Source organism: Lepidochelys kempii, chromosome 20 (assembly GCF_965140285.1).
Source record: "Lepidochelys kempii isolate rLepKem1 chromosome 20, rLepKem1.hap1, whole genome shotgun sequence".
Lineage (NCBI taxonomy): Eukaryota > Metazoa > Chordata > Testudines > Cheloniidae > Lepidochelys > Lepidochelys kempii.
The window spans coordinates 3,961,861-3,987,310 of record NC_136399.1 but is presented as its reverse complement, the minus strand read 5'-3'; the positions used below and the strand labels follow the sequence as shown (position 1 = coordinate 3,987,310).

The 25,450-nt window shown below is 64.5% G+C and overlaps 1 protein-coding gene across 5 annotated transcripts in view; it reads right to left on the bottom strand.

The window, feature by feature from the left end:
- Positions 1-24,774, bottom strand: part of ARHGEF25 (Rho guanine nucleotide exchange factor 25) — a 33,319-nt gene extending 8,545 nt beyond the window's left edge. For 2 of the 5 annotated variants that reach the window (XM_078849583.1, XM_078849586.1), the window contains exons 1-9: positions 24,481-24,774; positions 21,208-21,388; positions 10,705-11,024; positions 9,569-9,658; positions 6,963-7,090; positions 6,239-6,305; positions 5,672-5,775; positions 5,151-5,220; positions 3,890-3,979 (exon numbers count right to left, since the gene is read on the bottom strand). In XM_078849583.1, the coding sequence (XP_078705709.1) occupies positions 3,890-3,979; positions 5,151-5,220; positions 5,672-5,775; positions 6,239-6,305; positions 6,963-7,090; positions 9,569-9,658; positions 10,705-11,024; positions 21,208-21,388; positions 24,481-24,576 (1,146 nt within the window). In that variant the 5' untranslated portion in view covers positions 24,577-24,774. Of the gene's footprint in view, positions 1-3,889; positions 3,980-5,150; positions 5,221-5,671; positions 5,776-6,238; positions 6,306-6,962; positions 7,091-9,568; positions 9,659-10,704; positions 11,025-19,259; positions 19,502-21,207; positions 21,389-24,480 lie in introns of those variants that run through there. The other 3 variants (XM_078849584.1, XM_078849585.1, XM_078849587.1) reach the window with 3 other exon arrangements.
- Positions 24,775-25,450: the final 676 nt, after the last annotated feature.

Sequence of the window (25,450 nt, the reverse complement as noted above, 5' to 3'; positions counted from 1 at the left end):
GCTGAGAGCACACAGGCCTGTGAGTCCACAACACCTTGGGAAGAGCGGAGTGACACCGTCTCCTTAAGAAGGACATTGTAACCCTGTGCAGAAAGAGAGGGTTGAGCATTGGAAAGTTCACCAAAGCACAGTTCATCGTGCAGCTGGAGGAGGATGACCGCTCTAAGGGACAGATTCCTGACCCCAACTGGGGCTGTAGCAGGATCTGGGAGCAGCTGGAGTGGTAGCCAGGCACCCCCAAGACTCCTGTCCCCGACCAGACGGGGGTCTTCACGATCGGGTTCCCCATCAGAGGATCAGAGACGGACGGGATTGGAGCTGAGTCCCAGAGAGCGAGAGGACCGTGAGAGACAGCGAGAGCCCGAGAAAGAGCTGCAGAAGCAGCAGCATGAGTTGGCGGTGGGGGAGCGGAGAGGCCTAGGGGACCTCCCAGGGGTGAGTGGGGATAGATCCCGGGGGGCCAGTTCCGCAGGGAACCTCGAGACTAAATTGCTGCCCCTGGTTAAGGAGGGGGGGATGTGGATGCCACCTCACTGCCTTTGAGCAGGCTGGAGATTTGAACCAGGGGGACCCTGCAGAAAAGCCCCGGTGTCTAGCTCCCTTGCTGGGTCCCAAGGCCGTAGACTGCGTCAGCCAGATGGGTGGGGAGGTGGACAGGCTCCCACTCCTGACCCCAACCTGTATGTCTGTGTGGAGTTTCCTGGGGTCAGGCCCCTCGGACCCCCAGTGGGAGCGGAAGGTGATGGTCAATGGGGAGACATTCCTGGGGTGGCGAGATCCTGGGACAGAGAGAACTGTTGTCAGGCCCTGGGTGGTGCAGCCTCAGATGCTGAGGGGCTGGGTGAGCTGGGTGAGGGTCCCAGGGACGAAGCCCCTCACCCTGCCTATGGCCCAGATCCCTGTGCAGACCCAGGAGGGGTGGGGCTGGCTGGTCATTGGGGTTCTCCAGGATACCAGCTGCGAGACCCTGTTGTGGGGTGACTCTGTCTCTTTGGGACAGGATCCAGGCCTTGCTCCTGTAACAGCCGAGGGTTTGAATTTGAATCCAGGGAACCAATCGGGGGAGAGGGAAATGGTCAGTGAAAATGCAGATGACCTGGCTGGCAGGGGGGAGGAGCGGCTAGGCTCAGGCTACCTGCCTGCCTGTAAGCAGACCCCTGGGGCTGGGTGGGACAGAGAGATGCTCCCTGCCCCCTTGCACACCAGAGAGGGGGCTCAGGGGGCTCACGCTGGCTCTGTTGCAGTGAGGAAAGCAGGGAGCTCGCTGCCTACCCCACTGGGACAGCAAGGGCAGCGCTGAGCATAGTGGGAGCTGAGACCCCAGCTGAGTGGGGGGAGACACAGGCAGGGCAGGGGATCTGTGGGGAGTGGCAAGGTGCTTGGTAAGGAAAGTTTGGATGAGCCTAGGCAGCCTTGTGAGCTGATGGCTGTGTCCAGTCAGCAGGGTGGGAAGGCGAGGAGGGTGGAAGATGAGTGTCCCTGGACCTTACCTGTTAGCTGGGTGGAGAAGTGTGACAGGGAAGGAAACGTGCCTGTGTTTGTCAGGGGTATTGACTTGCCTGTGGAGGGAGCTACCCTGGTCTCCAAGCAGTTGTCTGTGACCAGCCTTGTGTGCTGGGACAAGGGGAATGAGATCCCAAGCTGGGTGTCTGGGAAAGGAGAAAGTGTGTCCGGCTCTTAAAGGAGCCTTTCAGCCTGTGATGGATGAGGGTCGTGCAGTTGTCTCAGAGTTGGTTCTGGATTCAGCTAAAGCCCAGGAAGGGAAGGGTCCTAAGTTTGTGTCTGCTCAGGAGAATGGCCCTGTAACTAGGTCACATCCAGTTAGCGTCTATGCAAAATCCCAGAGCCCAGACAATTCTGGTGCTTGTATTTTGCCCGTAGCTAGTGTTGTTGGGAAAGGGTGTCGCAACTCTGTCTAATCAGGGTGAGATCCTAGCCAGGGCACAAGGAGAGCAGGAAGGTGATTTGATTGTGTTACCTACTGAGGGTTTCTGTGTGTATATTTGATTTCTGTGTGTATATAAAGTCTGCTGCAGTTTCCACGGTAAACATCTGATGAAGTGAGCTGTAGCTCACGAAAGCTCATGCTCAAATAAATTGGTTAGTCTCTAAGGTGCCACAAGTACTCCTTTTCTTTCTACTGAGGGTGTGGAAACCTGTAGCAAGAAGGAAAAGATTCCTGAACTTGTGTGTGGCAAAGGGAAGGAGAAGGCTTCTGACCTTTTATCTAGGAAGTCTGTAAGTTTGCCTGAAAGGGGATTGTGTAGGAATCCGCTGGATGGGCCAGAGGTAATTCTGGATGTAAGGGAGACCCAGAAAGAGTCTGTTGTTGCTCAGGAAAGTGTTCCTCTAGAGCAAGCCCTAGGTAAAGAGGGTAAGGGCAGAATTTCTGTGAAGGGTGAATTGTTGCATAGAAAAGCCCTAGGGAAAGGAATCCTCATGGAGTCTTTGCAAGCAGTTTACTGCCACTGAAGGGCGTGAAAGTGATTTAATCAAGAAAGTTTCAGTTCCTAACAGCCAGAAATTTTCTGTTGTGAATGGATCCACTGACTTTCCTGTTGAAGGATCCGGTGTGGATAGCTTTGAGAAGGTCTCAGATTAAGTGAAAGCTGTTAAGAAAGTTAAACAGTCCTCTAACCAAGTGGCTGTGTTTGGCCAGCTTGTTGGGGAGACAAAGTTGTTGAGAAAGGGATGTCTCCATGCTAGTTCTGTAAGTGAACAGTATGTGGCCCAGGTCAAGATGGGGGCTCTTAACCAAGAGAGCCCGAATTGCAGCCGTCCAGACTGGAGCGCTGGGAGAAGACCCGATCCCAGTTTGACCCCCGGGGGTTTTGGGGTGGCAAAAGAGCATGGCCCACATAAACCTTCCCATATGCGGCATGTGAGTGCTATCGACCACCCCCGACCTAAGGGAGGGCGTGAAACTGGAAGGGTGTAAAACTGGAAGGGCCTGGTGTAACTCCCACCAAGGAATGGAAGAGATGCTGGGGCATCCATGGGAACGTTGGTGGCTTCGAACTTCTCCAGGTCACCGCCTAAAGTGACCCCGCTCACTTCAGTCTCGAAGGGGGGAGAGATGTGTGTGACGAAGTGGGACTGTTTTTAATGTTTCCTCTGAATAGTGTGGGGGTGCCTCAGTTTCCCCTAGGCAGTTCTTAAGGATCTAGGTGGTGGGGTAAGGGTGTATGATCATTGCAGAGCCCTAGAGGGCAGGTGTGTGCAGGGGTCTGGACACAGACAAAGGCCGACACCCTGTTTCCTGGCAACTGATGGCCTGGGCCCTTCCCCCCTGCAAGGTGAGAGCTAAATGGTTGGAGAACAAAGGAATCCGGTGACCTCCTGGCCCGGGAAAGGGACAAAGCCCAGAGGAGGAGGGGCTGGAGGGAGTTTCAGTTTGGGGCTGGCTGGGACATGGAGTGAAGGGCAGACGGGGTTGTCTGGCTCACTGCCCCCCAAAATGGACCCGGCTAAGGGGTCCTGTTCTCTGCACCTGCAAGCTCTGTGTTAGACCATGTTCCTGCCGTCTAATAAACCTTCTGTTTTCCTGGCTGGCTGAGAGTCCCGTCTGACTGCGGAGTTGGGGGGCAGGACCCTCTGGCCCCCCCCCGGACCCTGCCTGGGCGGACTCGCTGTGGGAAGCGCACGGAGGGGCAGAGGAGGCTGAATGCTCCGAGGTCAGACCCAGGAAGGTGGAGCCGGGGGAGCTGTGTGTCCTGCAGACAGGTTGGTCCCAGAGAGGAAACTTCCCCAGAGTCCTGCCTGGCTTCGTGGGGAGCCATCCCAGAGCATCACCCGGGGACTCCGTGACAGGTTTAATGGGGGTAACCAGCATCCCAGCTGTGGGGGGCGGTCATAGAGGGGCCAGATGAGGAAGCCGGGGTCCCCTCACCTCAAAATAGGAGTCGATGTACTCAGAGACAATGTGCTCCGATTTGGGTTTGTTCTGGCAGTAAACGACGTACATGTGCAAACGGCGCTCCTGGAAGGGAACGGGGAGCAGGTGACAACGGTCCCAGGCACACGCCTGCACACGCCAGAACATGCCCCACAGCATGAGCACACCTCCAACACCTGCCAGCCCATGCGACCACATGCTACGTCACGCTAATACACGCTGGAACATGCTCCTGCGTCTATCCCCGCGGGGGCGTGGCTGATGCCCGCTGCGACCTGCGGCAGCCCCCAGTGGAGCCAGGATGCCCGGCAGTTACGTGCCCACAGGAGAGCTGGCAGGGCCCCTGCAGCACCATATGGCAGTCAGCCCCATGGCGTGCGGCCCTCGTGGGGCAGGAGGCGGCATAGATCAGGGGCGGGGCCCTCTTGGTGTGACAGGGCCGGACCTGGGCCCCATGGCACGGCGAGGTGGAGCGGTGGGGTGATAGGGCAGGGCCTCCGGGGCGTGATGAGGTGGGGTCCTCGTGGCATGGTGGGACCTGGGGGGAGGGCCCTGGCAGCATGATGGGTTGGGACCTGGACCTGGTGGCAGGGTAGGGGTGGGGACTGGGACAGGGTGGGGCTGGGAGCGGGGCCAGGTGGGGAGGCTGGGCTGGGGGCAGGGCTAGTGGTGTGGGCAGGCCTGGGGGCCCGCTAGTCGTGGGGCTGGGGGCGGGGCCTGGTGGCAGGATGGGGCTGGGGCTGGGGGCATAGCCGGGGCCGGGGCAGGGCAGGGGGCGGGGCCTGGGGGCAAGGCAGTGCCAGGGGCCCGGTGGGCTGGGGAGGCAGGGCTGGGAATGGGGTGAGGTGGGGCGGGGCTGATGGCAGGGTGGGACCAGGGGCGGGGCCTGGGGGCAGAGCTGGGGGCGGGGCCTAGTGGCAGGGTGGGGCTAGGGGCAGGGCCTGGTGGGCTGGAGGCTGGCGTGGGGCGGGGTGGGGCAGGGCTGGAGGCAGGGCAGTGCCAGGGGCAGGGCCCGGTGGGCTGGAGGCTGGCGTGGGGCGGGGCGGGGCAGGGCTGGAGGCAGGGCAGTGCCAGGGGCAGGGCCCGGTGGGCTGGCGAGACAGGACTGGGGGTGGGGTGGTGCTGGAGGCAGGGCAGGGCTGGGGGGCAGGGCGGGGCCAGGGCTGGGGGGCAGGGCAGGGCCAGGGCTGGGGGGCAGGGCGGGGCCAGGGCTGGGGGGCAGGGCAGGGAACATGCAGCGGCGCCCGGGACTCACGTGCTTTACAAAGAGCTGCGCCAGCAGGTCCGGGTTGTGCAGACATTTCTCCAGCTCTTTGAGGAAGTAACTGGGGGGAGGGGGGGCAGAGAGGGCTGAGAACCATGGGGCAGACCCCCCCTGACCCTCTGCCCCCCCAGCCCCTCAGGCAGCTGGGTGTGCCAGGGGCCCAGCGGGCATGCAGGCACCACAAGGGGCCACATCTGGGAGAGGGCAGAGCAGGGCACCGGATGGCTGGAAGCAGGGAACTCGCCTGGTGCCCGCAGACGTCTCCCTGATCCTTCCAGAGTCCGGGCACCCCTCTGCAGTGGGCGGAAGGGGGGGTTGCTGCAGAGATCTCTTGGGGGTGCATCTGTGTGCCCCCCCCAGCCTATACGTGGGCGTGGGGAGGCAGCCAGCCTGGCCCTGGCAGCACAGGGAGACCCAGCCCCTGGGACACAGCGCGAGCGGGGGGGGGGGTGTCTCTGTGACCCACGTGGAGGGCAGGTGGTTGGGGGGGAGCGTCCCATCCCCTGACTCACTCCTTGTGCCAGTCGTAGATCTGATGGATGTTCCCAAAGATGATCTTGTCCTTGCCCTCCATGTCTTCGGGCATGCCCCGGGCACGCATGGTCGCCATGTAGCCCTGGGGGAAGGAGGGGCGGATCAGCGGGGAGCTGCCGCTGGGGGCACATGGGGTGGGGGTGGGGCTCTGCTGCTGCCCAGTCTGCGGCGGAGGGGTAGGGCCCCTGGTGAGGGGGGGATGGAGCCCCCGGCGGGAGGTGCTGGGCCAGGGGAGAGGCTTCTGCTCACCCCAGGGAGGGGCCATGTTCCTGGGGCAGAGCTCTGGGGCTGAGGGCTCTGCGGGGAGGCACTAGGCTTGGGGGGCTACCCAGCAGGGGTCTAGGACTGGGCCTGCTGCTGGACAGCCCTCGGGCTGTGGGGAGCTTCCCAGGGAGGGGGGCCCTAGGGCTGGTGTCTGTCCGGAGAGGGGGCCCTGGGGTGGGGGTGCTGCCCAGGAAAGGGGACCCTAGGCTGGTGACTGTATGGGGAGGGGAACCCAGGGTCTGGGGGCTGTCCAGGGAGGGGGACTCTGGGGGGGTTCACACCTCCACTATCTGGCCCAGGTCCTCCACGTACATCTTCTCCGTCTCCACGAGCTCCGTGAGGACGAACCTGCCCACGGGAGGGAACGGCCACGTCTGAAAGCGGGGAGGGGACGCGGCCCCTTGTGAGACACCCCCCTCCATCCTCCCCGTCCCGCCCTCCGCTGCCAGGGGAGAGACGTCCCGGCCCCCTCCCAGCTCAAGCCCAGAGCGACGCCAGGGAGGGACCTAGAGTCGAGGTCACTCCCAGCCCCAGGATCCATTCCTATCAAACCCCTGCAGTGCTGGGGACTCAGCCTCTTCTCCAAGCACCCCAGGACCCCCCAGGCCTGCCACTGGCACCCACAGCCCTGCCCGCTGGCACCCACAGCCAAACCCTGTTCCTACCCCCTGGCACCTCCACCCAGGAACCCCCATCCATACTCCTTGGTACCTCCACCCAGAAACCCCCATCCATACCCCCTGGCACCTCCCAGCCAGGAACCTTGTCCCTACCCTCTGATACCTGCACCCAGGAACCCCCATCCATGCCCCCCTGGTACCTCTACCCAGAAACCCCCATCCATATCCCCTGGCACCTCCCAGCCAGGAACCCCCATCCCGGACCCCGGGCACCTCCCAGCCAGGAACCCCCATCCCAGATCCCCTGGCATCTCCACCCAGGAACCCCCATCCCGGACCCCTGGCACCCTCAGCCCTGTCCCACGGGCGCAGCGGCTCCACTTACATACTCTTTTCTAAGGCACTCTTTCTCTGCTCCTCACTCGTTATCTCTTCCGGGGGGTGCCCGGGGACCTCTTCAGGGTGGGCCGGGCCTTGGGGGTCACTGGGGACATGAAGGGGGCTGGGGCCCTGCTGGGAGGAGGGGAGACACAGTTAGGGGACACGGAGCAGCCCTGCCCACTCCCACCTGGGCATTGGCAACTGGCCTCGAGGCTGCTGGGCAGAGAGCCCTGGGAGACCCTGCCAGGTGGGGGGGCGCAGGGGCCCGTGGGGAGCTGGGCCAGGGGTCCGGCATCTCAAGTCTGTGTGTCAGGGCAGAGCTCCCCCCTCAACAGATGAGTTGGTGCCTGCCCTGGAAGGGGCCCTCAGTGGGGCACGGAAAGCTCTGACCACCCCCCCCAGCACTGCAGCCACGGAGCGCCCCCCGAGTCACTTCCCCCGAGAGCCAGGACGGGGCGGGAGGCACCTCCCTTTCTAATGCGTGCGCACAGGGGCGTGTCTGCGTGCGCAATGGGGTGTGCCTGGGGTGGGTGGGGGTATTTCTGAGTGTGTATGAGGTGTGCGCGAGGTGTGTCTGCGTGTGCACGGGGTGTGCGTGGGGCATCTGCGTATGCACGGGGGGTGTGGGGTGTGTATGGGTGTATCTGCAGGTACAATTAGGTGTGCGTGGGGCATCTGCGTATGCACGGGGGGTGTGGGGGGGGTGTCTGAGTGTGTAAAGGGGTGTGCATGGGTGTATCTGCAGGTACAATTAGGTGTGCGTGGGGCATCTGCGTATGCACGGGGGGTGTGGGGGGTGTGTCTGAGTGTGTAAAGGGGTGTGCATGGGTGTATCTGCAGGTACAATTAGGTGTGCGTGGGGCATCTGCGTATGCACGGGGGGTGTGGGGTGTGTGTCTGAGTGTGTAAAGGGGTGTGCATGGGTGTATCTGCAGGTACAATTAGGTGTGCCTGGGATGTGTCTGCGTGTGCATGGGGTGTGCATGGGGCATGTCTGCGTGTGCACGGGGTGTGTGGGGTGTGTCTGGGTGTGTAAAGGAGTGTGCATGGATGTAACTGCAGGTACAATTAGGTGTGCACGGGGCATCTGCGTATGCACGGGGTGTGTGGGGTGTGTGTCTGAGTGTGTAAAGGGGTGTGCATGGGTGTATCTGCAGGTACAATTAGGTGTGCCTGGGATGTGTCTGCGTGTGCACGGGGTGTGCGTGGGGCGTGTCTGCGTGTGCACGGGGGTGTGGGGTGTGTGTCTGAGTGTGTAAAGGGGTGTGCATGGGTGTATCTGCAGGTACAATTAGGTGTGCCTGGGATGTGTCTGCGTGTGCACGGGGTGTGCGTGGGGCGTGTCTGCGTGTGCACGGGGGTGTGGGGTGTGTGTCTGAGTGTGTAAAGGGGTGTGCATGGGTGTATCTGCAGGTACAATTAGGTGTGCCTGGGATGTGTCTGCGTGTGCATGGGGTGTGTCTGTGTGTGCACAGGGGTGTGTGCAGGGTGTGTCTGCGTGCACAATGAGGTGTGCATGGGGTGTGTCTGTGTGCACGGGGTGTACATGGGGAGTGTCTGCGTGTGCAATGGGGTGGGGGGGTGTCTGCGTGTGCACAGGCGTGCGCGGGCTGTGTCTGCGTGTGCACGGGGTGTCCGTTGCCGAGGGGACTCCTCTGCTGTGGGGGGCCATGGGATTGGGATCTCAGGGAACCCAAATGGCCAGAGATGCGGTTTCCATATTAACTGCAGGCCCTGCAAGGGATGCCCTGGGAACCGAGACCCCATAGATTGGGGGCCGGGGCACAGTCACGGGGTGGCGGGGGAGGGGATGTCAGCAGACCCAACTCGGGCATCGTGCCCTCAGGAGCATCCCAGAGCCCCCAGTCCCTGCTCCTGCCCCCCAGCCCCAGGCAGACCCCGCTAGCTGGGGAGGGCCCCTCCCCCGTGTGCAGTAGTGGGGAAGTCCTGCCGGGTCCAAGCCAGCCTGGCAGCACCCTGGGCAGGATCGGGCCCTGCGAGGGTTAAACGCCCCACGGACCGGGACTCCTGGGAGTCAATCCCCCAAGGACCCCCCCCACCGGAGTCAATCCCCCAAGGACCCCCCCACCGGAGTCAATCCCCACAGCGAACCCCCCCAGTGGCTGGGCTGGGCTCTGCTTCTCTGTGCCCCAACTCCCAGCCGCGCTTGGTACCAATGGGGCAGGATCTGGGGGGGGCCCCCTCCCCTTGCGTGACTCAGCCTGCCCCCTGCAGAGAAGCAGGAACAATCACCCCAGCCCGCCCCCCACCCGGGGTCTTGGCACCCGCTCCAGAAACACAGGTCTGTGCCAGGCGCTGATGGAGAGCATGTGTGTGGGGCAGGGTGGGGGGCGCCCTGCAAGGGGCAGCAGCATAAGAGGCAGGGCGTGCGCCCACCTCTGGGGGGGAGCTCCACCACCCCCGCTCGGCCCCCCAGCCCCTCTGGCATCACTGTTAACCCCTGGTGTGGGTGAGAGGCTCTCAGCTCAGGGTGCCCGCTGCAGCATGGGATGGGAGGTCCCAGGGGCAGTGAGGGTGACCTGGAGCCAGGGGGAAAGGGGTGGGGGTCTCCCGCGGTGCCAGCCCCCGCCCCCAAGGCCCCCTCCTCACCTGTGTGTCTGCCTTTGCGGTGCCCCCCTCCAGCAGGCTGCACAGCAGAGCCAGGTCCGGCAGCTGCTCGCCCTCCGTGGGGCCCAATTCCTGCAACACACCGGGGGCAGGGGTCAGATGGGGGCTAGGGCTGCAGCTCTGCCACGGGGGCCGGGGGGGGGTCCAGAGGCTCAGTTTCTCCTAAAGCAGGATGGGGGGGACTATACCCCCTGCCCCTGATCTCCATGATCCCAGTGAGGGAGACCTGGAGGAGGGAGGAAAAGGGGCTGGGGGAAGGGGGACAGGGCCTGCAGAGGGGGCGGGAGACTTGCAGAGCATGTCCCCTACCCCCACAGCCCTCACTCTCCCTCCGGGGGTCAGGTGCCCCCCCACGGGAGATCCTCTGTTTTCCAGGGGAAATTGAATTCAAGAGGCTGTTTTCCCAGCCAGAGCCTCAATGCCCAGCGGGACAGCGGCAGGGGCAGATTGAGGGCGCTGGGTGTGTCCTGACACATCACTATCTGCCTGGGCCACCCCTGGAACTGCTAACCCAGAGCTCCCCTAAACCCTGGGCGAGCCAGCCCCCCCGCCTCCCCTGGCAATGTTAGCCCATCGCCTGGCACCCCAGCCCTGCGGTACCGGTCCCTTGGCATCACCAGTCCCCATGCAGGACCCAACCCCAGCCCCTCATGGCAGTACCCAGCCCCTGGGAACCCAGCCCCCATGGCAGTGCCCAGCCCCTGGGAACCCAGCCCCCCACATGGCAGTGCCCAGCCCGCGGGAATCCAGCCCGCGGGAATCCAGCCCCCATGGCAGTGCCCAGCCCCTGGGAACCCAGCCCCCCCATGGCAGTGCCCAGCCCCTGGGAACCCAGCCCCCATGGCAGTGCCCAGCCCGCGGGAATCCAGCCCGCGGGAATCCAGCCCCCATGGCAGTGCCCAGCCCCTGGGAACCCAGCCTCCCCATGGCAGTGCCCAGCCCCTGGGAACCCAGCCCCCCACATGGCAGTGCCCAGCCCCTGGGAACCCAGCCCCCCCATGGCAGTGCCCAGCCCCTGGGAACCCAGCCCCCCCATGGGAGTGCCCAGCCCGCTGGAATCCAGCCCGCGGGAATCCAGCCCCCATGGCAGTGCCCACCCCCACCCCCAGTGCTCTCACCGTGGCCTTGGGCTGCCGGAGGGTGATGAGGGGCTCGTTGGTCTTGCCCAGCAGCCCCAGGTCGATGCTCTTCCTCTCCTCCTGCCGGCCGTGCCGTCTGCCCTCGCCCCCACGCCGGGGCCGACCCTCTGGCTTCCGCTCGCCCTTGGCCAGGCTGCCGGTGCTGAGCTTACGCACCGGGGTGGTCAGCCACTTCTTGAGGGTGCTGACGGAGCGCCGGGAGCCGGGCGAGCTGGGCGCTGAGCCGGACGAGGGCTGGGGCTGGATGGAGGCCACCGAGGCCGAGATGCTGCCATCACTGCCTGCCACGGAGTAGGGCTCTGCGGGAGAGGAGAGGCTGAGGGGGTCAGAGAGTGGGGCAGGCGCAGGGTGGGCAGGGGCAGGCAGGGGGGTGGGTACAGAATGGGCACGGGGTGCGCAGGGTCCTGGCATGGGGGAGAAGCTCTGGAAGAGCGAGGGCTGACTCTCCGGGTGGGGCGGGGGGATACTCCGTGGGGTGTGGCATGGGGGGGCTGTGGAGAACCAAGAGGCACCCTGAGCGGGCATGGAGGAGAGGGGCACACGGACATGCTGGGGGCTCTCACATGAGTCCAGAGGGGATCCTCCAGGGGGAGGACACACACTGAGCCGAGAGAGCGTTCGGGGGTCATGCCCCGGGTGGCTTCGGAGGGTGCCAGGCGGGCACAGAGGGGGGCTGCTGTGGGCGGGTAGGGCTGGCAGTGTCTCTCCAGGCCCAGGAGAGAAGCCAAGCCTCTCCGGGGCCCGGTTGGTGGCGTGGGATCAAATGCTTGGGAAGGGACCCTGCTCCGGGACGACCCAGGCCCTGAGCAGCCCGGCTGGAGCCGGCATTAGCCCCTGGGTTTGCAGCACAGTGGGGCGACACAGACGCCCACTTGTCCAGGCTCCCATCCCTCAGCCCCACAGCAGGGAGTGCTGGTAGCAGGGTGGGGGGCTACTGGGACTTAGCCCAGCTCAGAAATCTAATCCCCTCTATTCCAAACAATTCCAGCTGCGGAATGGAGCCAGCGCCGGACGGCCCTGGCACGTCGGCTGCAGCCTTGTCCTCTCTGTCCTGCAGACCACCTGCAAAGCCCCCTGCCCTCCCTGCAAGCCCAGGGCGGGGGCGGGTGGGTGCAGGGCTTCCAAAGAGCTCACCTCCCAGTGCTCAGGGTCCTTGGGCAAATCAGGCCCTGATCCCTGGAGCTCTTTGGATAATTGGGTCCAGGGGGTGCGTGCGAGTACAGGTGTGCACAAGGACGTGCATGGGAGTGCAGAGGTGAGCGCGTGAATGTGGGCATTCGCATCAGTGTGCGCTAGGCTGCGGGTTAGAGAGAAACATGAGAAGCAATTAAGCTCCTTTATGGCACGAGAGACGCAAAACCACAAGAGCCACCATGAAAAGCACCAGCCAGTCAGGAATCTGAGCGGGGGGGGGCTTCCAAGGGGGGCCTGAATGCAAACCCAGAGAGCTGGGGATCATTTGGATGGCGCTGTGGCTACCTGAAGAGAAGCAGCAGAAAAAGCACAGGAACATGGCCCTGAGGACAGCTTAGAGAGTGTGAGAGCTTTTGGGCACAGTGCTGGCTGGGAAGGGGCTTCAGATGAGGAGCAAAGCACCAGCCTCCCGCTGTTTGATTCCCGCTGCTTCTGGGGAACCAGGACTTTGTCCATACACAGGATTGCACCAAAGATCCCAGCTCCAGCTGCGATTTCCCCCCCCCACACACACACATCTCCCCCCACCTCGCCCACGCACCCCAGAATCAGCACCCCCTCCAGCCCATTTCGAACCCATACTTTACCCAGTGGGGGAGCCTCATCCCAGCCCCATCTCCTGGGAGAGACAGTGAGGGAGGCGCCTCCCCAAAGCATCTGAGCTGGGGAGAGAACCCCGGAGTCCGAGTCCTGGGTTCCCCGCAGCGCTCCCTGACGGCTGCTTTGGGGAAACGGGGACATGCGTTCGAGAGGCACGAAACGTCCCCTCCCGCTGGACCCCCCTCCCCTTCTCCTGCCATCGCAGCCGGGTGCCCAGGGCGCTGACCCTGACGGGGCCCGCTCTCAGCGCAGCTACCAGTCAGCAGCAAAGCTTGTAGCAGGCGGGAGAAGGCCCCCTCCCCGGCAGGGCCTGGCGAGGCAGGGGGCGGCGTGGGCTGGGCCAGCGCCTGGCGGGAGGTGATAACCCCATGCAGCGAGACGGCACCTGCTCCCGAAATAACCTCGCCTGCGTCAGGAGCCCGGGACGTGTCAAGCCGCCGCCATGAGCACCCCGCCCACGCCAGCAGGGGCGAGGCGGAGGGGCCTGGGCACAGTGCTTGGGGAACGTGCCACCCCCATGGGAGAGGGGCTCCCTCGGACCCCGGCCCAAGCTGGCACCTCCACCCTGAGCCGGGGGGCGGCCCTGGCGTGGGGACGGAGGCCCAGGGAATGCGGGGGGGGCAGTGGGGGAGCCCCCCCCCATGGGCTGGCCTGGCACCAGCAGCAGGGCACAGTTATCGGCTCCCAGCTGGGCTGGCTCCGTGGTGCCCCAAACTGCCCTGGAGTCCCAGGCCCCAGGGGAGGGGGGGTGCTCCCCGATGCCCCCCCTGGCAGCCCCTATTCTCCCCCCGGGGATCAGGGAGTTGCCCCCCGCCCGAGTTTGTCCCCACGCACCCTCCGTCACCAGCGTCCTGCCCCCATGGCCCAGCTCCCGGGAGCTCCCCCCCCCACGTGCCAGGGGAGGGGCCGTGCGCCCGCGGCGGGACGTGCATGGAGAGACTCTTGGCAGCGCCGGTGAGCGGCCGCCCTGTTCCACCCACTGTTCCCGGGGCAGGGGGTCCAGAGGCCGAGCCTCGGCACAAGCCGGGCCGGGCAGGGGAGGGGCAGGGGATTGTGTGACTTGAGTTGGGTTCTTTATCATTTAGTTTTCTTTTAAAGGCTCTTAAGGAGCCTGGGGGAGCGAGGGGGCGGGGCGGGGGAGCAGGGCCCCAGAGATGGGGCTTTGGGACCCTGCAGCAAACTGGAGGGGACTGGAACCGGTGCCCCCCAATGGGGAAAGGCCCTGTACCCCACTCCCTGCCCCCTTGGGCCAGGCAGTGCCCTGCCCCAGGGGCTGGATCAGAGCCAGCGCCCCCTAGAGGGGAAAGGCCCCATGTCCCGTTCCCTGTGCCAGCCGGTGCCCTCGCCCGGGGCTGGATCAGAGCCAGCACCCCCTAGAGGGGAAAGGCCCCATGTCCCGTTCCCTGTGCCAGCCGGTGCCCTCGCCCGGGGCTGGATCAGAGCCAGCGCCCCCTAGAGGGGAAAGGCCCCATGTCCCGTTCCCTGTGCCAGCCGGTGCCCTCGCCCGGGGCTGGATCAGAGCCAGCGCCCCCTAGAGGGGAAAGGCCCCATGTCCCGTTCCCTGTGCCAGCCGGTGCCCTCGCCCGGGGGCCGGATCAGAGCCAGCGCCCCCTAGAGGGGATCCTCCCAGTAACGTGCGTGATCCCTGCGCTGACCAGCTCTTCCTAGGAAGCCCCGCAGGGCGCTGCTGGTGCCCGGTGGTGCCAGGGCTGAGGTGGGGGAGCTGCGTGGCCATGGGGGAGAGGGTAGCCGCAGTGCTGGGGGCTGAGGCTGGTGTGGAGCGTGGCTGGGACGGCGGCCAGGCGCCGGGCCAAGCAAAGGCAGCTGTGTTCCCTGTTTCCCCAGCCCTCCCGCACCCGGGCTGGCACTGGGCACCGGGCTCCATGTGCACAGGCCTGGCAGCAGGCGCCACCCACGCCCCAGGGTGGGCAGCGCTCAGCGTGGCTGGATTTACTGAGCCCCGGGGACAGGCCTGTGGGCCGAGCAACCCCTGCTACTGGAGCCCAGAGAACCCAGGAGTCCTGGCTCCCAGCCCCACCCCCTCTCTACAACCAAAGGGGGATGAGCAGGGCAAAGGGCAGAGCTCAGAACAGAGGGTGCTGAGGGCCCCCCTCTGCAGCACCCCTGGGTGGTGAGGGGCCTGGGGGAGGGCAATCTGGGAAGACTCCCTCCAAAAGGAAAAGGCTGGAGGGGGGAGTCAGGTCCCTGCTGCCCTTCCAGGGGGGCGGGGGAGCTGCTGGAGTGAAGGGGGGACTCCAGACAGCAGGCGGGGTGGCGTGAAGACCTGCCCCACACTGGGGCGGGCCTCTGGGGGAGGGGCTCCCAGGCAGCAGCCAGGGGGTTAAGTGCAGGGCTCCCCACCCCCCGCCACCCGCCCATCCCAGGATCCTGCCAACATTTCCCCATTACACTCTGTTTATTTTAATGAGGCTGACCAAAAAATGTTGATTTTATTATGTTATAAACAGGCTGTGCTGGGGGGGCGGGCAGTAAAACCAGCCTGGGTGGAAGAGAATTGGCCAGGGCGTGGGGGCAAGAGACCAGAGAACTCGCGGGGGGGGGGGGGTTGAGCCAGCTGGGGAGATCTGGGGAGATCAGCTGGGGGAGGAGCCAGGGAGCTGGGGGAGGAGCCTGGGGGGTGTCAGCTGGCAGGACACAGGGAGATCAGCTGGGAGAGGAGCCAGGGAGGGGGAGGATTTGGGGGGGCACAGGCACAGCAGCGCAATTGCCCTGGGTGGGGGGAGCTGCGGGGGGATTCCACAGGGGGAACTCGGGCCAGCGTTCCCCAGCACCAGCTGCAGAAGCAGGAGGGACCCTGACGGCCTCCCCCCGCCCCGGGAAGCCAGTGACCCCCTCAGAGCTCAGTGCGATTATGCTGGGACCCCCCACTCACCTAGCCATGGGGGGAACCCAGGCCTGAAACAAGGGAGGGCTGCAGGCTGGGAGTGAGGGGCACCGGCAGAGCTGGGGGGGGGGCACCGGCAGAGCTGGGCAGTTTGCTCTCAATCGTGTTAGCTCCGCACCTCACAGCCCCCCCTCCGCCGAGCTACCCGGGCTCACTGTGCAGCCAGGCCCCCCCTGGCTCCAGGCCCCCCCTGGCTCCAGGCCCCGCTGCACCGGGCAGCTGCAGAAGCAACAGGACACTACTGCTGACTCGGCGAGTTTGCCAGGCCCCGGGGGGGGCGAGGGGGGGCTGTCTGTGCTGCGTCCCCCCCCCCATGCCTGTGAGCTCATCCCTCCCACACAGAGCCCTCCCTGGGCATTGGGAGCCGAGCCCTGTGCTGGGGAGGGGGAACCCTGCGAGGGGAGGACTACCCAGCTTGGGGGGCAGCTGGGGGCTGTCCAGCAAGGCGTGGGGGTGGGCCGGCCAGGGTTCGCATTGTCCCTGGTCACAACAGCTCCATTTCGGGATGGGGATGTTGCACCAGAGAGACCTGGGGGGTGTTGGGGCCTTGAGCCCCAGGACAAGTCCTGTGGGCTGATCAGGTGGGGTCCCTGTGGCCTGGGGAATTCCCCAGGGCTGGGCCCTGTCCTGCTGGAGCCCCCTGGGGGAAGAGCTGGTGTGACCGGCCCCTCCGGCGCTCAGGGGAGCCGGGATCTTTGGACCAACACGGTGGGGGGGGTGTCCCCAGATTCCAGGCCAAAGGGGGCAGCTGTCACCCCACAGAGGGGTCAGACTCCTGCTAAACAATGCCAGCAGGAGCAACCCACCAATAAGAACCCGGTCTGGCGAGAGACCCTACAATAACAGAGCAGAGCCCACAGCCCTGTGCCCACAAAGCTGCCAACAAAGGATCCCAGTCTGCCCAGTCCAGAGCTTCTGGGAGACCCTACAATAACACACCAGTCTGGGTACAGCCACGAAACTCCAGGAAGACCCTACAATAACACACCAGTCTGGGTACAGCCACGAAACTCCAGGAAGACCCTACAATAACACACCAGTCTGGGTACAGTCACGAAACTCCAGGAAGACCCTACAATAACACACCAGTCTGGGTACAGCCACGAAACTCCAGGAAGACCCTACAATAACACACCAGTCTGGGTATAGTCACGAAACTCCAGGAAGACCCTACAATAACACACCAGTCTGGGTATAGTCACGAAACTCTAGGAAGACCCTACAATAACACACCAGTCTGGGTATAGTCACGAAACTCTAGGAAGACCCTACAATAACACACCAGTCTGGGTACAGCCACGAAACTCCAGGAAGACCCTACAATAACACACCAGTCTGGGTACAGTCACGAAACTCCAGGAAGACCCTACAATAACACACCAGTCTGGGTATAGTCACGAAACTCCAGGAAGACCCTACAATAACACACCAGTCTGGGTATAGTCACGAAACTCCAGGAAGACCCTACAATAACACACCAGTCTGGGTATAGTCACGAAACTCCAGGAAGACCCTACAATAACACACCAGTCTGGGTATAGTCACGAAACTCCAGGAAGACCCTACAATAACACACCAGTCTGGGTACAGCCACGAAACTCCAGGAAGACCCTACAATAACACACCAGTCTGGGTACAGCCACGAAACTCCAGGAAGACCCTACAATAACACACCAGCTATGACTGGGGGATAGGGAAAGAATTCTCAGTAACAAAAGAGAATCCCCCCGCCCCTGCCCACCCACTCTAACCCCACTCCTCTCCCAGAGCTAGGAATAGAACCCAGGAGTCCGGGGCTGAGAGTTGCCCCCTCTCCGCTCTCATCTAATTCTCTACCATTAGGTGGGTGAAAGCCCCGCTTGGCGCAGCCAGTTGCCCGCCTGCGGAGGGAGAGGGCGCCAGGTGGGGGTTGAGGTCGGTGGGTATCGGGGGCGAGGGGGCGTGAATGTCCCCTGCTCGGCACCAGCTGGGGCAGGCAATGGGGGGGCTGGTGACCGGAAAGCTTCTCTCTCCTGGCAGCTTGGCTGGCGGCTCCTCCCACCACACTGGGTCCCCAACACTTCTACAGCCTGTCCACCTCCCCACCCCCACACCGACCCAGGACAACCCCTGGCACTGAGACCCCCCCCCCCATGACTCCTAGCACTGGGACATCCACCCCCACCCCGCCCGCCTGCCAGTGACCCAGGCCTGCGGGGAAGGGGCAGAGGTCCTGGCAGTGGGGGCAGCTGGCCCGCACCGTGCCCCATCAATCCGCTCTGCCCTCAGGCTGGCCAGGCGGGGGCGCTGTTGAGAGACACAGCAATGGGCTGCAGCTCCCACGGAGGATCCCCTGGGCTGGGGGCCCCACTCCCCCCCCCACGCCTGCCCCAACCTGGGGGTAGAACCCAGGAGTCCTGGGCTCCCAACCCCCACTGCTCTAACCTGCTACCCCCACCCCCTTCCAGAGCTGGGGTGGGACCCAGACATCCTGGCTCCCAGCCCATCATCACCTTCTGACCCAGAGCCAGGAATGGGACCAATGAGTTTTATTAATGTACCCCTGCAGTGGGGGCGGGGGCTGGGGATTGAGGGGTCCCACGGTCTCCCCCACAAGACACGTCTCTGGGGCCTGGAAGGAATGTGCCAGAGGTTGGATCATGGAACAGAAAAGGACCCTCATGCCCCAGACACGGGGCCACGGGCCTCCCCCCCCGGCCACGGGGCCACTGGGAATGCCCCCCCGGCCATGGGGTCACCCAGGACATGCATCCCCCCAGCTCTGCCAGTGCCCCTCAATCCTGACCCGCAGCCCCCAGCTAGCCCAGCCCTGGGCTCCCCCCACCCCCAGCTCTACTGATGCCCCTCAATCCAGAGAAGAGGAGCTGCCCCCGAGTACAGAGCACTCCCCAGAGAAGAGCGGGGGGCGTGGGGATGCTGCAGGACCCTCACCCCCAGCCTCGGCTGGGCAGCGCAATGCAACTGAGTGGCCGGGATAGGGCGCCCCCTACTGGCCCTTCTTGGAACTGCAGCACAGTCTGGGCTCCAGGCCGAGGTGGGGCTCAGGGGTACACAAGCCCCTAGACAGGGCCCCACCTGAGCCCTGGGCAGATCCCTGGTCCTGGTGCAGGAGCCAAAATCCTGCTCTGGTGCAGGGCGAGGGGGCACTGGGCCGCAGGGGGCAAAGGGGTAAGAGCCTGGGGTGCACAGACAGACTGAGGGCCCCCTCCCTGCCCCCACCCTGGGGGGACCAATGCCCCCCAACCCCAGCAGCCCCAGTGCAGGCAGTGGGAGATGAGCAATGGCCACAGGGGCCAGAGTGGGGGTTCGCCCCCAACCAGTTCAGCAGGGCCTCAAGCTGGGGGAGAGGGCAGGACCCCTGTGCCGAGTGTGGGACCACGGGCAAGCTGGACACCCCCCCCCCAGGCAGATGGTGAATGGCCAGGACAGATGCTGGAGTCTGGGCACAGCACGCCCCAACCCGCCCCTCCCCCAGACTGTGTGGTCCCCCCCAGACACACTCTGGGCCACCTCCACCACAGAGACTACAACCCACCCTGGGACCAAGCCCCTAACGCTGAGCGACGCACCAGTCCCCCTTCGTCCCCCCCCGGTGCCTCCCCAGCTCTAAATTCACCTGTCACTCTTGTTCCAAACTTCACCTGCCCCCCCCCATGCACCCGCTGCCTGGCTCAGCCGTGCCAACGGGGCGAGGCCGCGGGGCATCTGTAGGCTGAGCCGGCTGCCTACTGTGCCATGCCCCGGAGAGGTGCCCGCAGGGGACAGCGCCCCAGTGCGGGGGGGGGGGCAGAGCCCGTGGTGGCAGGCGGGGGGTTGAGGGAGGGGAGTCACTGACCTCGCGCCTGGGCGTCACAGCAGCTGCACTTGGCAAGGACTTTGCGGAACAAGTGTTGGCAGGAGCAGCCCTGCTGGTGCCCCCCTTTCATGGTGCTGCCCGGCCGGGCTGGGCACCGGCGCCCGCTGCCCAAGGGGTGCCAGCCATAGACCGGGCGGCGGGAATCGGGGCACAGAGCCGGGGGAAGCCGGGGGGCCCAGGGCTCCTCCCCACTGCACGCTCAGCGCTGGAATAACAGGGGCTGGGGCTGGGTCCAGCTGCCAGGGAGGAGGAGGAGGAGCCTGGGCTTTCCCTCCCCCCTCTCCATCCCTCCCCCCCTCCATCCCTCCATCCCTCCCCCTCCCTGCCTCCATCCCTCCCCCTCCCTGCCTCCATCCCTCGCTCCCTTGGGCTCTTCCCAGCCCAGGCTGCGGCCAGACTGCAGAGGAGCAGGCCTGCAGCGGGGAGAGCCTGCCCTGGCGCTGGGCAGATGGGGGTCCTGGGCGGGTCCCAGCTTGGGCTCCCGGAAGGCCTGGCAGGGAGCGGGGGCAGCCCCGGCTGCCTGGCAGGGAGTGGGGGCTGAGCCCCAAGGCTGGGGGCTGAAAGGTGCAATTGGACCTCCCCCCTGGGGGCAAAACAGAGCAAGAGGCCGGTGTTTTCTGGATCCCCCCCCCCATATTAATCACTGCTCCCCCCAGGTGCACTGCGGGGGAGCCATCCATCTGCCCGCACCGCAGTGCCATCTGCTGCCCGTTGCCCCCCAGCCTGGGGCCGGAGCCGGCGTCCGAGTCACCGCCTGGAGCCTGGCACCGGCTCTGCCATTTCAGGGGCCACCACTGGGAGTGAGGGACATGGGGGGAGGCAGGAAAGTGGAGCACGACCCCGGGTGCGCCTCACCCCCCTGCGCAGGCTCCACCCCACAGAATCTTCAAGGCAAACCACCGGGGTTGTCTCTTAGATACCCCAGCGCCCCCCCCAGCCCCACGCGAGCCACGTACTCCTGACCCCGGGTGTCTCTGCCAACTGGCCAGAGGGCACCGCTCACCTCACAGCTCCACACCAGGAAGGGACAGTCACTGGGCTGGCAGGGGCTGCGGGTCGCCACTGGCAGACCTGCCTGCGGGACCGTTCCCAGGGCATCTGGGCCTGCGAGGCAGCCGTGGGGCCAGCCCCACACTGGGCAGGGAGGTACCAGCTGAATGAGACTGGCTGGCACGGGGGGCAGGGAATGGAGCAAGGGGCCTTTCTCTTCTAGGGGGCACTGGCTCCCATCGTGCCCTGGGGCAGGATTGACAAATTCAATGACCCTGGGTGAAAGAACTGGGGGGCAGGGGGGGGTGTCTCAGCTCAACCTGTTGGGGAGGGGTAGCTCCGGCATGGAAACCACTGGCACCAGCCGGCCCCCTTGCTGGCTGGCTCAGTGGGGAGGCCATGGTTGAATGGACCAAGGGGCCTGAGTGCCCCTCATGTGTGGGTCAGGCTGGGGTACCAGGGTTGGGGGGGCTCACGCTGTTGCCCCACTCGGGGCAAACGCAGGATTTCTCCAGCCATGTGTCAGGACAGAGCCCTCGGAACCCCCCAGGAAACTCCCCCCGAAAAGGCCCTGAGGGGGGCCGCTGACTCCAGGACGTCTGGCTGGGGGGCTGATTTGTCTGGAGAAGAACCGGGGGTGGCTCTAGTCCCCTCTCCAGCTCCTACCCCACCCCCGTTGTGGCTCAACTGCTCTCTGGGGCCCTGCAGGCCATTCCCTCCCTCACTAGCCCCAGAGCCTGGCCCCGATCCCTCCCCATGCCCGCGAGGAGCCCAGGGACCGGTTCAGAGGGCGCTAATCTGTGTTCCTGGCTGTCACAGCCTCAGGGACTGGGGGGAGGGGGGGGGTTCTGATGAACAGGTAAGAGCCCCTGGCCAAGGCCCTAGAACCCTGTGGGGCAGACAGGCGCGGGGGGGGGGGAACCGGAGCTGGACTCACCTTCTTCTGAGGGGCAGGTGTCTGGGGCCTGGGCCACACCGTGGGGCTTGGGGGGGCCTGGTGCTGCTGGCCCGCTCTGGGGGTCCCCGTCATGCTGCTCCCCATTCCCTGAAGGGGCCTCGGAGCTGCGGTGCTCCGGCCGCATCTCGGCCCCCGGACCCTCTGAGCACAGATCCGGCAGCTGGAAGGAAGGACAGACAGGTTGGTGGGGGGGTGGGGGGGGCTGGGGAGGGATGGGCAGAGGCGCAGGGCGCCCTGCCAGAGAGCAAAGCTGGGCTCCGCCCCAAGTCCTGCCCCTCAATCCTGACCCACAGCCCCCTGCTAGCCCAGCCCTGGGCTCCCCCCCCAGCTCTGCCGGTGCCCCCCCACTCCCGCCTGTTCCAGCTGGAGGCAGAGCCTGGGCACTGACTTTGCTGACTTGTTTCCTGGCATTCCTGGAGCAGCCAGGGCGTTGGCATTGGCCACGGCCATACCCGCACCCTCGCCTGGAGGGTGTCAGCCGCTGTCACCGATCACTCCTCACCCTCCACCGCTGCTTCCTGCTCAGAGACTCCCCAGGCTGGGACCAGCCCAGGGAGGGGTCCCCGCTCGGATCCCCCGGACGCAGAAAGAGGAGCTTGTTTCCTCCCGTACTGCCACCCTCACAAGAGCTTGTTATTGTAGGGTCTCTAAGCGCTGGGTGTTATGCTCTGGTTTGTTATTGTAGGGTTGCTCTGGTTTGTTATTGTAGGGTCTCTAAGCGCTGGGTGTTATGCTCTGGTTTGTTATTGTAGGGTTGCTCTGGTTTGTTATTGTAGGGTCTCTAAGCGCTGGGTGTTATGCTCTGGTTTGTTATTGTAGGGTTGCTCCGGTTTGTTATTGTAGGGTCTCTAAGCGCTGGGTGTTATGCTCTGGTTTGTTATTGTAGGGTTGCTCCGGTTTGTTATTGTAGGGTCTCTAAGCGCTGGGTGTTATGCTCTGGTTTGTTATTGTAGGGTTGCTCTGGTTTGTTATTGTAGGGTCTCTAAGCGCTGGGTGTTATGCTCTGGTTTGTTATTGTAGGGTCTCTAAGCGCTGGGTGTCATGCTCCAGTTTGTTATTGTAGGGTTGTCCCTTTGCATTGAGACTTCTGATACTCTTAAAAGAAACATGTGTTTGGAGGCATGGTCCAGAACCCCAGCCCCGCCCCGCCGAGAAGGGCAGGGAGCTGTGAGCCGCTCTGGTGCGGGGAGGGGTTGCCAGCTGATCTGGGGATGGGGAGGGGATGGGGCAGTGAGCTCCTCTAGGGCAGAGCCCTCCTGTCTGAGGAGACTCCCTGCACTGCAGCCCCCTGCCTTCGGCCGCTGCTTCTCCCTAATTCAGATGTGGCCCCCTGAGCCTTGGCCCCCGCCCCAAATGCTCGGGGAGGGACAGGCTGAGAATCAGTGACATGCGGGGAGGGGGGGATGTCCCTGGCTTGAGATTCCTCTTCATGAGTTGGGTTTAAAAACGCTGCTAATACAGCAGCCACTGGACCTCCTGCCATGGTGCACGAGCAACCCTACAATAACAAACCCACCCGCACAGCCCCAGCGCACCGAGAGACCCTACAATAACAAACCCGCCCGCACCGAGAGACCCTACAATAACAAACCCGCCCGCACAGCCCCAGCGCACCGAGACCCTACAATAACAAACCCGCCCGCACCGAGAGACCCTATAATAACAAACCCGCCCGCACAGCCCCAGCGCACCAAGAGACCCTACAATAAAAACCCGCCCACACAGACCCAGCGCACTGAGAGACCCTACAATAACAAACCCACCCGCACAGCCCCAGCGCACCGAGAGACCCTACAATAACAAACCCGCCCGCACCGAGAGACCCTACAATAACAAACCCGCCCGCACAGCCCCAGCGCACCGAGAGACCCTACAATAACAAACCCGCCCGCACCGAGAGACCCTACAATAACAAACCCGCCCGCACAGCCCCAGCGCACCGAGAGACCCTACAATAACAAACCCGCCCGCACAGCCCCAGCGCACCGAGACACCCTACAATAACAAACCCGCCCGCACAGCCCCAGCGCACCGAGAGACCCTACAATAACAAACCCGCCCGCACAGCCCCAGCGCACCGAGACACCCTACAATAACAAACCCGCCCGCACAGCCCCAGCGCACCGAGACACCCTACAATAACAAACCCGCCCGCACAGCCCCAGCGCACCGAGACCCTACAATAACAAACCCGCCCGCACAGCCCCAGCGCACCGAGAGACCCTACAATAACAAACCCGCCCGCACAGTCCCAGTGCACCGAGAGACCCTACAATAACAAACCCGCCCGCACAGCCCCAGTGCACCGAGAGACCCTACAATAATAAACCCGCCCGCACAGCCCCAGCGCTCCCAGGAGACCCTACAATAACCGACCAGCATACATCACCCTAATCCCCCTGAAAGATCCTACAACAACAGCCCAGCATGTACAGCCCCAGTGCCCCGAATGACCCTACAATAATAACCCCCCATACACCACCCTAGCCCCTGATAGACCCTATAATAACAAACCAGCACAAACAGCCCAATGCCCCGAGAGACCCTACAATAACAAACAAGCCTGCCTGCAATACTGCAGCAGGAAGGATCTGCAGGGTGGGGTGTTTATACCCCCATCCCTGGGACTGTATCTGCCCCACACCAGGAAGCCTGTTTGCTGGGGCTGGGGGGTCCCAGCTTCTCCCTTGAAGCTCTGCTCTAACCAATCTCACCCCCTCCCCCAGGAATGGAGCCTCCCAGCACCCGCCCAGGGGGGAAGGGGAAGGGGAGTCTGGCGGGATCCCTCTGCCCAGCAGCCGGGAAACACCCTGTGAGCCGGAGAGGGGCGGCATCAAGGCCCCAAAAGCCGCAGCCCCATGTGCCGGCACTGGGGGCACGGCCCCCTTAGTGACCCCCACGCAGACCCCACAGCCAGCCCCATGCGGCCTGTGCAATTCCTTCTGCACAGCCCCCCAACCACCCTGCACAGACCCCCGATTATCCCCACATGGGCCGCCCAGCCACCCTGCACAGAACCCTCCAACCCCCTCTGCAGAGACCCCCCCAATTGCCCCTAGACTGACCCCCCTTCACTCCAGCACAGAGCCCCCGACTGCCCCTGGGGACATCCCCTGTCAGGCTGGCCCAGCGCTCATAGGGGACCCAGATGGCCCCAAATCCCCTGCACAAGCCCCGCATGCTCCCCAGAGATGTCATGTGGCTCTGAAGCCCCCAGGAGCCGCTCCCCCCCCCGCCATCCCAGGCCCTTACCCACTGCTGGCTGGGGAGGGCCATGGAGGTCAGGATATCGGCCATGGCCCCCAGCATCTGGTCCGTGCACCCCGCTGCCTGCTGGGGGGCCTTCATGGCCCGGGGCTGGGGGTCCCACTTCCGCCTGGCTGCCTCCAAAGGCTCCCTGCTCCAGTGCGAGGCTGGAGGTGTCTGGGGGAGCAGGGGTGCCGGGCGGAGCCCCGGGCACCCTGCCCGTGTGGCCGCCGAGAGTGGCTGGGATTGCTAAACAGCGACGGATCCTGCGTGGCTCCGATCCGAGGCCCCCACCCCGGCCCCCCGCTCCTCCGCAGCTACCATAACTTCTCTGCTACAAGCTGCTACCCTCCCCGGTCCCGCCACCACCCTTTATCTCCCGCCTCCTCCCTGGCTGCTCCCCGGCCTTGGGAGAGCACAGGGGAAGGGGGGGTGCTGGGACCCCCAGGGCAGCACTCAGAGTCGGGGTGGGGGGGGGAGCTCAGCTGCCTTTGGAATGAAAGAGGGGCTGGGGCTGGAGCAATGTTTTTGCTTTCATAATGGATGCAGCAGGCCCAGCGGTGCCGGGGGCTAGAAACCACCAGGCCCAGCAGTACCGGGGGCTACGAGCCACCGGGCCCAGCGGTGCCGGAGGCTACGAGCCACCGGGCCCAGCGGTGCCGGAGGCTACGAGCCACCGGGCCCAGCAGTGCCCTGGCACAAATGAAGCGCTGCTCAACGGGCATCGCTGCGCGGGCTGGGAGGACAAAGGGCAGCGCAGGGTGGCCAGACCAGGCGCAGGCTAGTCCCATGTAAAACCAGCCTAGCCCAGCCCCAGGCCAGGGGGGGCTTTTGGAGGGTCGCTCTTTTTCGATGTCCCCAGGGGAGCTGCAGACTCGGCCCTGCGGGTGTCCTGGGCTCCGGCGGGGATGGGGCAGGGGAGGCCCCTAGGAAATAGGGAGCTGGTTCCAGGCCAAGGTGAGGAGCCAGCGCTGTG